Source organism: Oryx dammah, unplaced genomic scaffold (genome assembly GCF_014754425.2).
Source record: "Oryx dammah isolate SB20612 unplaced genomic scaffold, SCBI_Odam_1.1 HiC_scaffold_10, whole genome shotgun sequence".
In the NCBI taxonomy this organism is placed as follows: Eukaryota; Metazoa; Chordata; class Mammalia; order Artiodactyla; family Bovidae; genus Oryx; species Oryx dammah.
In genome coordinates, this window is record NW_024070194.1 from 43,398,070 (window position 1) to 43,410,808 (window position 12,739).

The 12,739-nt window shown below is 42.3% G+C and overlaps 1 protein-coding gene across 3 annotated transcripts in view; it reads left to right on the forward strand.

Moving 5' to 3' along the window:
* Positions 1-12,739, forward strand: part of RALGAPA2 (Ral GTPase activating protein catalytic subunit alpha 2) — a 273,021-nt gene that overhangs the window by 89,021 nt on the left and 171,261 nt on the right. For 2 of the 3 annotated variants that reach the window (XR_005722352.1, XR_005722353.1), the window contains exon 17: positions 11,301-11,429. Coding sequence is in view for 1 of the 3 variants with exons in the window: in XM_040247960.1 (XP_040103894.1) it covers positions 3,222-3,359; positions 11,301-11,429 (267 nt within the window). In the remaining 2 variants the exon portion in view is untranslated. Of the gene's footprint in view, positions 1-3,221; positions 3,360-11,300; positions 11,430-12,739 lie in introns of all 3 variants that reach the window. The other variant, XM_040247960.1, reaches the window with a different exon arrangement.

Genomic DNA, 12,739 nt, shown 5'->3' on the forward strand with positions numbered 1-12,739 from the left:
TTCAGTCCCTGTCCTAAAGATCCCACCTGCTTCACAGCCAAGAAAAACCAAAATATGAAACAGAAGCAATATTGTAACAAATTCAGTAAAGACTTTTAAGAATGGTGCACATCAAAAACAAAACCAAAGTTAAGACAGATTCGTGTAGGTTTACTTTTCACATCAATAATGCCATACAATTGAAATTGATATTCAGCATGTTGACTGCAGAGAGAAAGTCACAATTTCCTGTGATCATAAACCAAAGATTCACGGACACTCTGCATAGTTTCCAGTGCTCAGTCAAGGCTTCCAACAGATGCCTTAGAATCCTGTTGTTTTTATGGAAATATATTACACGTTAACCATAACTGCCTCATTGTTTTTCCAATAATATTTGTTGGTCATTATCCCTCATTTACTGCTTCCTTTATCCTCTCCCTGAGGAGAGGCCCAGTTCCCGGAAACAGGCAGCTTTGGGGACGGCTTACTCACCTATTTTCTTTCTCATCCAAACTCCTAGAGTCTCTTCTCTCTCTTCCACCAATGGATCCTTGAAAGGGATCAGAATAGGAGTTCTTGCCATGCTTTAGCCTCCCAGACTGCCTGTTGTCCCTCTCAACCCTTGAATTACAGAGATGACAAAAGTGCTGATTCAAAGCACTTTTTAAAACACGGGTTGCCATTCCCTTCTCCAGGGCATCTTCCCGACCCAGGGGTTGAACCCAGGTCTCCCGCATTGCAGGCAGATTCTTTACTGTCTGAGCCACCAGGGAAGTCCAAGAATACTAGAGTGGGTAAGCCATTCCCTTCTCCCAGGGATTGAACTGGGGTCTCCTGCCTTCAGGTAGATTCTTTAACCAACTGAGCTTCCAGGGAAACCCTCTCAACATGTTATCATAGACAAATGATTCTATGTTGCATGTTCTATGTGCCACTACTTGGCCAAAGCACAGCCGTAGGAGAGATTGCACCTTTGTTTTTCAACAGGTATTCTTAGACCAATGATACAGTAGAGGTGCTGGTAGGTTTTAGAAAATCCTCTGTGCCTTTCTGTTTGGTAGTATTCTCAATTGCCTGAGAAGCCATGCAAAAACAAGTAAAATCAAGTAAAGGTGCTTGGTAGAGTGTGTCACTTCAAAACCATAAACCTGACCTTTGTAGGAGTCATTCAGTCAAAAACACTTAGAACCCAACCTTTAACAGATAGTGAAGATGAGAGCTATTGAGTTGGACAGACCTATTTATCTTCATGTATTGGGCCAAAAAGTTTGTCTGGATTTTCCATAGAATCTTACAGAAAAGCACAAATGAACTTTTTCACCAACCCAATATTTTATACACATGGCAACCCACTCCAGTATTCTTGCCTGGAAAATCCCATGGACAGAGGAACCTGATGGGCTGTATAGCCCATAGGGTTGCAAAGAGTCAGACACGACTAAAGTGACTAAACAACAACAATGAATATATGTGTATTTCCTATTCTATATTTTTAAAATTTTAAAATATTATGACTTTTTTTATTGCCTGTGAAGACAATGATTTTTGAAGATTTTACTATATCATACTGTTTTATAAAAGTAATCTACCTAGACTACATATTAGAATTTTTACTTACTTCAGGTTTTTTTTTTTTTTTGCATATTTTTAGTCTTCTGAGAAGGCCCAGAATATTCTCATGGTAGATTTTGGTTGTGTAGAGGCCCCCTTTTAATGAGGGAACAGCAGTTCATGATGACATTAGGTTTTACACTGTTAGCATGAAGATGTTTATTATGGAAGACCTATTTGAAAGTGTCTTTTTTTCTAATCCCAGTAAGAGAATATTATAAGATTATTCTAATTTGCCCCACAGACTATACTTAGACTGAGAAAATGTCAGTGATAGTGGTGAGAGGGAAATATAAAATCAGCAATTGTGGAGTGAGGAAATGATGATTAATTTAACAGAGAATTAACTCATTTGCACCTTAAAAGGACAGGCAGGGAGAATCTTAGAGAATTAAAAAGTTGACCTTGTTTTCCCAAGTGTGAATGATGCTAAAACCTTACATGTCTAAAGTGAATGGTTAAAGCAGATTTCCACACAAAATAACCTATATTTTATTATTTCTAAAATATCTAGTGATCAATTTTGGGAAAATGCACAATTATTTGATATAAAAGGAAAACTTTTTAAATGAAGCATCCCTGACATTGAGACATGGACACATCTTTTAGGAAATTTGAAGTCAAGTTAGTTTGATGTTTTTGTAGAAGTTGTCTTCACCTAAATAGTATCTAACATGTTCATGATTATGCATTGCAGACAGTTCTCTAGAGCTGGGAATTCTGGTAGTCAGAGAGTGGGGAAAAGACAGGAAAAGTAAGAAGTTTGTTTGCTTTTGCAAAAGCGTCACTACCATTTGTAGGTCTATTTCATTAATGTTAAATAAAATCATGTGAAAATAATACAGTAAGTAAACCTTCCTAGTTTTGTTTTAAGGACTAAAGTGGTTTTCCTGATGATGGTTTCATATGTATGAGGCCTGTTCTCTCCTTACGTCCATTCATTTCCTCAAATGGTTTTGAGTAGCAATATATAGTATACAGAAAAGTTAAGAACATCCTCAAGTTTGTAGTAAGAAATTATGGACTTAATCAGCACAAAGTGTGATTTCAAAGGCTGTGTTTCATGAAGATTTTTACTTTTTTTTCTCCAAATGTCAGATCCTTGAGTCTGCAAGTTGACTTTTATGTGTTCTTGAGCTTTTAGGATATTTGATTTACTAAATGATTTGCTTTTAAATGCAGTCGTCTCTCAGTAAGCCTGATTATTTATGAAACAGTTTTCATCTTAAGTTAGATTCTTCCCTCCCTCACCATGGTCTTTTTGTTTGGGTCCTTTTAGAAGAGAAAACTAGTTATAACGTCTGCCCAAGTAAACAGATGACCCAAATGCGAATCTGATACACAGCAGGAAAAAAAAAAAAGGAAAGGCTCAACACACAAGGCGTTCCATAACGGAGATCGATCATTTGTGAATGGCCCGTTCTCCTCGCCATCAGCATGACTGAAAGTTGGCTGTATTTAGAGACTTATCATTAAATCCTGTGCGTTGTGCCAACTTCCTTTAAAGTCTGAAGTGACCTCCTTTGAATATTTAAAGCGAACCCAGAAAAATAATAAGGAAAAGGAAGAAGTGAAAGATCTTGATGTTCTCCTGACACTTGACTCTATTGCTTTGTCTCTCCTGGAAGCGAAGCGAAGCCAGTCTATCAGCAACTGTGCCCACCTCTCTGAGGCTTTGCCCGCCACTAAAAGCGTCCCACTCCTCCACACCATGAGCGCTCTCTTCCCCGGTCTCTCTTACTCTCCTTGCTCCCACAGGCTGTCAGGTACTGTAATACCGTCTCTTCTGTCCCGCCGTGTCCCTGGGCCGTGTCCCCTCCTGCTTGCTCGCTCGCCCCTGGGTCTGCCTTCCTTTGTTAATATCCCCGCCTCATGCATGTGTGCCTGGCCATTGCACTTGGTCTTTATTTTCAAAGAATGTCAATTGTTTCTAGGTAGGTAGACGCTCAGTAGCAGTTAAATAGTCAACCAGAATCTCTGCATCTGGGCTTTGCATTCTGAGCTGAGAACCATACTGTTTTTCTTTTTTTATTGGAATATAATTGCTTTACAATGTTGTGTTAGTTCCTGCTGTACAGTGAAGTGAATCAGCTCTGTATATACATATATCCCCTCCCTGTTGGACTTCCTCCTGCCCCCCATCCCACCCCTCTATGTCATCACAGAGCACGAAGCTGGGTTCCTTATTTTATACAGCAGGTTCCCACTAGCTGTTTTACACATAGTAGTATATATATGTCAATGGTACTCTCTCAATTCATCCCACCCTCCCCTTCTCCCCCTGTGTCCACACGTCCAGAGAACCATAGTTTTTAAGAGGGGGAAACAGTGATGCCAGCCTTGTGTGCCTTATATATGGAGCCTATAGAGTGAAAGGGGATCTTCATAAAATTCTAGTGGTTCTGAGCCTGCCAGTGTTAGTGTGTTTGCTGGGCCTCCCTCAGAATGAATGAACTGGAAAAGTTATGCAGGTTAGAGTTCCTTGGAGTGAATAAATCATATTCATGTATAAAATAATGATCAGTTTACACAGATTTGTACTGATTATTGAGTATGCAAAATAACAATGAGTAGTAAAAACAATTTTTGAGTAAAAAAAAATAACAATGGTGAAAATTGCTAATTTTCAAAAGAAATGTTATTCCCGGCCTTTAGCCAGGTAAAATTGAGTTCAGCTACATATTATTTATATACTTGCCCTTTCTGGTTTATTAAGATGTTGTCGCATCAAAAGTAATTATTAGCATGGACGCCTCAACAAAAGGATTTATAGTGAATAATTAGGTCTGTGTGTACTTATTTCTCTGTGATCCCAAAATGAATCTTCTTGCTGAAGAAGGAAGTGTTTTCATGTCCTTTTGGTCTCAGAAAGATAGTATTATAGATTAGTATCTATTTAACATTGGAGATAGCTTAATTGTGGCTTTGAGTGGCAATAAATCATGTCATACTCTGGTTTAGCAAAGCAACATACCCTTGATGAATACATAAAATGTCATGTTACTTCTAGAATATGGTAGAAGAATAAGAACTGCGTTTCTTAGAAAGCTCTTTTTGTCTAGTAAATATTGAAGGTGGAAAAGAGTAAGAATGGTACATGAGAAGATGGCCACCAGTCAGCTAAGTCACTGATGAACATTTAACTCCTTCACAATTTGGTTTTTAAAAAAAATACTCCGACCTGGAGATGATTAAAAAAGTATTTTAATTAGTTTTGCTTTCCATTTGGCTGATATATGCCCATAAGGTGAAAAGTGTTCCTTTTTCACATCCCATTTTTTCCCCACCCCATTTTGTTTAAGTTTTTAAAACTAGTTTGCCCAGAATATGTTCTCACAAGAAATCTCTTCCTGTTAGTAATCCCATTTTGGAGTTTTTTTTTTTTTTTTCCCCTCATTCATTATTATATGTTAGTTGACCCAGGTTCTCAATTCCCATATGTGTGTACACAGTTCCAACAGAAATTGAATAAGATTTCAAGCAGGGATTCTCAACTGGGGACGATTTGCCCCCCAAGAACATTTAGCAGTGTCTGGGGACATTTGTGGTCATCAAGCCAGGGTCCTGCTCCCTGCGTCCAGGGCATGGATGCCGCTAACCATCTTACAATGGACAAGGCTGCTGCAGAGAGCCGTCTGACCCAAAATATCAGTGGCACTGGGATTTGAGAGATCTCAATTTAGGGTGGAATGAAGCAGGCCGTGCTTGGTCTATGTTTCTGTGCCTTCACCACCCTCCTCCTGGGTTTACGGCGAAAAGGACCTAGCGGGACAGTGACTTTGAGGATGATCTGCTGATGTTTCATTTGAAAAGCACAGTTTGCAAGCTCTTCCCTTGTCTGATGCCATGTCTGCTGTAGTAGAAAAGTGATCCACAGTCCCGGGTGACTGTTGTATTAAAGGCCCAGGCCCAGAACAACGTGTGTCAGTCCTCAGTAGGAGATTTTATGTCCCCTATGGGTTGGCCCACGAGAGGATTAAATGTGCGCTCCATTTAAAATTCTGGTGCTGGCCTATCTTGCTAACCTGTTGCTAAATACAGATGTAGTCGGCTAGGCATACATCCGTGTGTGCGTAATACACAGACACTTTTTTTTGGGGGCTGGGGGCTGTGCTGGGTCTTCATTGCTGTCCTCAGGCTCTCTCTTGCAGCGAGCAGGGGCTACTCTTCACTTGCAGTGTGAGGGCTTCTCATTGGGGTGGCTTCCCTTGTTGTTCCTATGTACCCTGCATTGGCAGGCAGATTCCCAACCACTGGACCATCAGGGAAGTCCTACAGACACTTTTAAAGTTGCCGCTCTTTACTATAGATGACAATCGGCTAACTTTGTGTTCTTTTAGGTTAACGTTTCTTGGTTTTGTTTCTTATCTCACCAACATGTGTTTTAATAATATAACCAATAGACAATTCCTTACCTTCATCCACTCTGATATTCTGATCCCTTTGGGATACCTTATTTGATTGCAGCAGAATTCTGGGACAGTCACGACCACCTGTATTCTGTTAATTCGTATGAATAGCTGCATAAAAGAACACATTGAGGGTGAAACTGGCAGTTTCAGTGACTTCTTTTTTTTTTTTTTCTCTTCGATGGAAACAGTTCTTTCTAGTTTTGCACTTTTAACTGCTTTAATGTTTGGACATTTATCAATCTGCAGCACAGGCCATGCAGATGGTAGGCTTTGTGTTTCTTTGGAGAATATTATAATGGTTGTAATTAGAGGGTCATGATCTTCTCTTGTTCCAAAGGAGGCTTAATGGGGCCTGATTGAAAGCCTCACTTTGCTGCCTCTGCATCTGACTCTTCGGCTTCCAGGTAGCACCGGGTTGTCAGAACGTGCTTATGAACGGGGTCCCCAGCGTCCTTGTGGGACACGTCAAGATGTTGAATTGATTTATGTCTCTTGTGCTTTTTTATAGGGTCAAGTTGGTTTGTGCCCAGTGTTTTAAAAGTTAGGAAACTACATGATTAATTTTGCTTGTGCAACCTTGTATGAGGAGTAAACAGAACCCGAAGTTTTGGTAATTGAAGAATGAGTCTCAGTAAGATGGATTAAGGAAGCCTCAAATTAGAGAGTGAATGAAATGTCTTTGAAAAGTAGTCAGACGGTTGGGATAAATTGAAGTTTCTGAAGAGTTTGCACACTTAATTTAATCATGCCAACTCTTCTTTCACTGGGGAGAAATGAAATCAGTCCTTATTTGATCATAGTGCTTTGAGTGAGCTTTAGAAAGCAGTGATTTAGTAATGAGTGTTGCGTAACGTATCCTCTTAAGAAGCTAAAAAGTTGGTGCTTTTAGAATTTGGCCCTCCTTGAGAGAATGTGTGTAATCTTGTGATTCTGAGATAGAATTCAGTCCCTTGAAGTGATTTGAGTGGTGTGATATTCAAAACAGAGACTGCATTAGACCTCCCAGCATTTATAATGTCCTTTTAATTAACTTAGACGGTCCTATTTCTATTTTGCACATCAGATAATCCTCTACCTTGATATTTGCATATCAGTGTTGTTATTCAGTGACTAAGTCATGCCCAACTCTTTGCAATCCTGTGGACTACAGCTCACCAGGGTTCCTTTTCCTTCACCATCTCTCCAAGTTTGCTCAAACTCATGTCCATTGAGTCAGTGATACTATTTAACCATCTCATCCTCTGCCGCCCCCTTCTCCTGCCCTCAATCTTTCCCAGCATCAGGGTTTTTCTAGTGAGGATTTTTCAGGTTTTTCAGCCCTTCACATCAGGTGGCCAAAGTATAGGCATTTCAGCTTCAGCATCAGTCCTTCCAGTGAATATTCAGGGTTGATTTCCTTTAGGATGGACTGGTTTGATATCCTTGCAGTCCAAGGGACTCTCAAGTCTTCTCCAACACCACAGATCAAAAGCATCAATTCTTCAGTGCTCAGCCTACTTTATGGTCCAGCTCTCACATCCATACATGACTACTAGGAAAACCATAGCTTTGACTATATGACCTTTGTTGGCAAAGTGATGTTTCTGTTTTTAAATATGCTGTCTAGGATTGTCATAGCTTTTCTTCTAAGGAGCATGCGTCTTTTAATTTCATGGCTGCAGTCACCATCCACAGTGATTTTTGAAGCCCAAGATAATACAGTCTGCCACTGCTTCCATTTTTTCTCTTTCTACTTGCCATGAAGTGATGGGACCAGATGCCATGATCTTAGTTTTCAGGATTAATGTTAAATGGTTTTGTTAGGAAAGAGCAGTTGCTACATCTGACCCTGGAGAAGAGGGACAGCCTTAACTGAAATAAAGAAGCCAGCAGGGGGAGCTCAAGAACTGTTTTAAAAAGAAAGGAAAAAAGTACCAAGAAAATGTTTCTGGTAGTCATTTGTTCATCTGTACAGAACAAATATTGAGTATAGACTTAGAATAAAATATGACAAAAGGCCCAAAAATGTCCAGTTCCAAATTGGGAAATTGTGTTTAACTTGCGGGATAAAGAGAACGGGATAAAGAGAATTTGCATGCTTTTTTTTCCTTCACCCTCTTTCATGTGACAGCTGAGTCCAGGAGTAGCTCAGGGCACCCACCCCACAGCCTGGCAGTTCCTGCGACCGGGATTTGCCCTTCACCCTCCCCCTCTTCACAGGTCTCCCATCCGACCTGTTCCTGTGGTTTCTGCACACTTGGACTTCCTCCACCTAAGAAGGCTCGATCAGCCTTTTTACAAAAGCAGAGCCTTAAAGCCACATCAGGCCAGCCTGTTGGGAAGGCAGAGCAGCTGGCCCTGCAGGCTCTTTATCCGTCTGTTGTCTGAGGACCGGTGGGGACACTTGTGTTTAGAAGCCGTAGTCCCAAGGCTGGGCTTCATCCCACCAGATGGCGATATTCTGTATCCTGAGAAAGATGCTGCCAGCATTGGCCCAGTCCTTATTTGCTTCCGCTCAGAGCCCAGAAACCAACATCTACCAGCTCTTGGCATCACGTTTAAGGGAATAAAGCCCGCTCTTCCCACTGTCCATAAAGACTGGCAGGTGCCAGTTGTTTCTGATAGAAGCAGGAAGCTCTTGGGCTCCCTCTGCTGACATTGGATTTACAAGTAGGTTCATTAACAAATAGAATCCCTTCCCAGAAGGTGTCAGTGTCTTGCATAATTACAATGAACAAGGAAAGAAAACAGTGGGAAGGACAGCCGATGATGTCATCTGGCTTCCTCTGCCTGATACTGAGGAGTCTGGGAGCAGAGCTGCAGGGGGTCAGCATCTGGGATGCTGGATGGAGCATGGTGTTTATGGATGTCCCATGTTTCTTGTGGGGAAGTGAACAGTTCTTGGCTCTTCAGGATCAGAGCAGGGCAGAGACAACATGGAAAGACGAGGCTCTGGTGGATCTGTCTGCTCTTGCTACCCTGCCTTCCTTTGTTTGTTCCCTGAATCCAGCTTCTTGACAGTATCTGGATTTAGACCATGGCCCTGCTTCCCTGGTAGCTCAGATGGTAAAGAATCTGCCTGCAACGCAGGAGACCTGGGTTTAATCCCTGGGTTGGAAAGATTCCCTGAAGAAGGGAATGGCAACCCACTTCAGTTTTCTTGCCTGGAGAATTCCATGGACAGACCATGGGATTGAAAAGTGACTGAGCGACTCACACTTTTACTTTCACACCTAGACTTTGGATTTGAGGTCTGGTAACTTATATCCATGTACTTAAAAATAGAATTTTTGTGTGGATAGTAAAAATAAAGCGACAGCCCTTCAGTGAAATCCTCTATTATATTTAGAATCTTCCTACATACAGCTTCTTGGTTGGGGTGAACCAGTCTTTGGCTTGTGGCTCTGATTGAAGGTTACACAGAAGAGGACACCTTGGCCGAATTTCAGGGGATGAATTCAGGTGACACGTCCAGGGAGGACATTACAGGCTGAGTTTTGATCAGTCCCTTCTTAGAAGGACTGATTGTTGTTGTTGTTGTTCAGTCCCTCAGTCATGTGCAACTCTGCAACCCCATGGACTGCAGCACACCAGGCTTCCCTGTCCTTCACCATCTCCCAAAGTTTGCTGAAACTCATGACCATTGAGTCACCATCTCATCCTCTGCTGCCCCCTTCTCCTCCTGCCCTCAATCTTTCCCAGCATCAGGGTCTTTAACAATGAGTCTTCTCTTCACATCAGGTGAAAGTATTGGAGCTTCAGCTTCAGCATCAGTCCTTTCAATGAACAGTCAGGGTTGATATCAGTTAGGATTGACTGGTTAGATCTCCTTGCTGTCCAAGAGACTCTCAAGAGTCTTCTCCGACACCACAGTTTAAAAGCATCAATTCTTCAGCACTCAGCCTTCTTTATGGTCCAACTCACATCTGATCATGACTATTGGAAAACCATAGCTTTGATGAGATAGACCTTTGTTGGCAAAGTGATGTCTTTGCTGTCTGGGTTTGTCATAGTTTGTCAGAAGGACTGAAACTGTGACTAGTGAAAATTTGGAGAAAATATGATCCTAGGGTTATGGATGTAGAGTTCCAAGGCTGCACAAGGGAGGGTGAAGTCTGGAGGGGAGGCAGCGGTGGGGTCACAGGCTAGACCACGTGGCAAGTCCTGCAGGAGGGGAGCCTGGGCAGCATGGTGGCGGGTGGAGGTCAACCCAGGGGTTGGGGGGAGCAGTGGGAGGGAGGGAGCAGCAGGGTCAGGTGGGCTGGGCCTGCTCGAGACTGAAGAGTGCAAGGACTCCTTGTCAAGCCTCTGGGGTGACATCAAGGGGCCCTTGTTCACTGTGAGGAGCGTGAGCTTGAGTGGACAGTGATGGAGGCCTCAGGTGTCCAAGGAGGGGGAGGTGGTACTGTCAGATCTCGGTTGTAGGGGGGCTTCCTGAGGCCATGGGGAGGAGGGCAGGGAGGAGGCTGATGAGGATAAAGCTGGAGGTCAGGGATGATGTCACCTTGGAGCCTCCATGCTACAGACAGGAGGTGGGGTGACCCTTCCAGTGTCTTGTGTTGTCTTAGGAGATTAAAATGAACCATGACATTTAGAAATGAACTAGGAGGGACTTCTCTTCTCTAGGGGAACATGGTTTATCTTGATCCTAGCTGGGATCACCCAGTGGTCAGTACTCAGCTGTGGCTTCTATTTTATGATGTACATTTATTGATACTCTAAAAATACCAGTGGATCATTTTTGTACCTGAGTGATAAATTCACGCTTGCATTTGGTAATATGTCATTAAATAATTGCAGTATTTTACATTGGACAGTTGTACATTTATCTGTTGAAAGAAATGATAAAGTTGAAATTCCCACTTCCTTTCATCTTCCTTCCGGATGTGGTGTATGTGTGCAGGTGCGTGTGCATGTGTGTGTGTGTGATATTCTGCTCTCTCAAGTGGAAATGCCCTGTCCCTGCATCTCCTAGCTCCCCCTCCCCTGGGCATGCCTGTCCCTGAAGCTCCTATGACTTACAGTTGTCAACCATTCTGCTTGTGCTTTCTCTGTTTTTTTTTTTTTTTTTTTTTTTTAACTTCTTCACTTTGAATTAAAACACTTTGTAGAACTTAGAAGGCAAATGTACCCTTGGAGTGAAGTAGAATTAACAAGCATAGAAAACTTTATAATGTGAAAGCCACTAATCCTACTGCACAATTTTTGTGGGGAAAAAGTATCTAAAATGACATTTTTTAAGAGTCAGTGAAGTAGTGAAATTATTTTAAAACGTTTTTAAATCTATCCCTGTGTGTTCTGTGTTAATGCCCACAGAAGTGGAAGAATACTTGCAGCCAGAAAACACACCTGCCACTGAATCTGGGCCCCTGGGGCAGCAGCCGATGGTTCGGAGCGGCAGCAGCCCTGAGGTCACCGAGCCGCTGTGTCCTGAGCCCCTCCCAGGTATCAGCATCTTACTCACTCAAGACCTGAGCTTCTGGCTGGGGAGAGGCTGCGTGTCATGGGGCTTTCTACTTTAATGCTGGTTCTAGTTATTTCAAGGGAATTTACTTTAGAGTTTGATTGCATGGATGTGATTTCTTGAATCACATGAAATATTTTCACTACTTATTTTAATCTAATTATCTGAATTGTGTGTGTGTGTATGTCCTTTTTCAAGTGTAGCATGTCTGAGGACTAAAAAGAAATCCAGAGTGGCTGGAGGAGGTGGGAGGCGGAGGATGTTCACCCCAAGCGAGGGACGGCATCAGGTTAGGGCAGAGGCCAGGAGGAGAGGGGTCACGGGCTGAGGGATGAGAGGTGGATGGCCGACCAGACTGTGAAGTTTATTAGCAGCATGCAGATCTGCCGAGGTTGAAAAATGATAACTTATATTATTAGCGTTATGGGCTTCCCTGGTGGCTAAGCGGTAAAGAATCTGCCTGCAATGCAGGAGACCCAGGTTCAATCCCTGGGTTGGGAAGATCCCCTGGAGGAGGAAATGGCAACCCACTCCAGTATTCTTGCCTGGGAAATCCCATGGACAGAGGAGCCTTGCGGGCTACAGTCTACAGGGCTGCAGAGTCCGACGCGGCTGAGCATGCACGCACACCCATTGGCATTAATCCACAGTTTCTCCAGCAGCTTTCAGCAGCAACCAGGGTAAAAGGTGGTGAGGCAGGTGGTTAGACCTATGAGCATTGACTAATGTGTTTTACAGTGAAAATGCATGTCTAAGTGTGTCTGGTGATAGTGAACGTATGTACTTAGTGTCATGAGTTAGGTAAACAATCAACAAGCCATCCTGTAGGCCTCAGTGTCAGGGTCATGCCATCCTCATCCAATGAGCAGGGTATAGCCCCTCTTAGAAATTCTCTCGAAAGAAAAATAATAAGTACACAGTAAAAACAATTTGAGAAATGTGTTACCTGGAAGATTTTCTGTTCTCCAGAAGTCTTTGTGTAAGATTGTTATGATCTTTTTCCCTTAAATATTTGGTGGAATCCATCAGTTGCCTGGAGTTTTCTTGTCGGAAGATTTTAAAGTACTATCCAGATTTTTAAATCATTCTAAGACTTCATATTTTTCTTTTCTTGTTTTAATTTGCATAAGTTTTGTGGGTTTTTTCCCTAGGAATTTGTTCATTTATTTTTTAAAGAAGATTTATTGGCCCCAGACTACACATAGAATCTGATCTTTTTAATTAACGGTGGCAGGCTCGGTGGAGATATCCCATTCTCTATTACGGACACTGGTTGTCGGTTGCTTCTCTC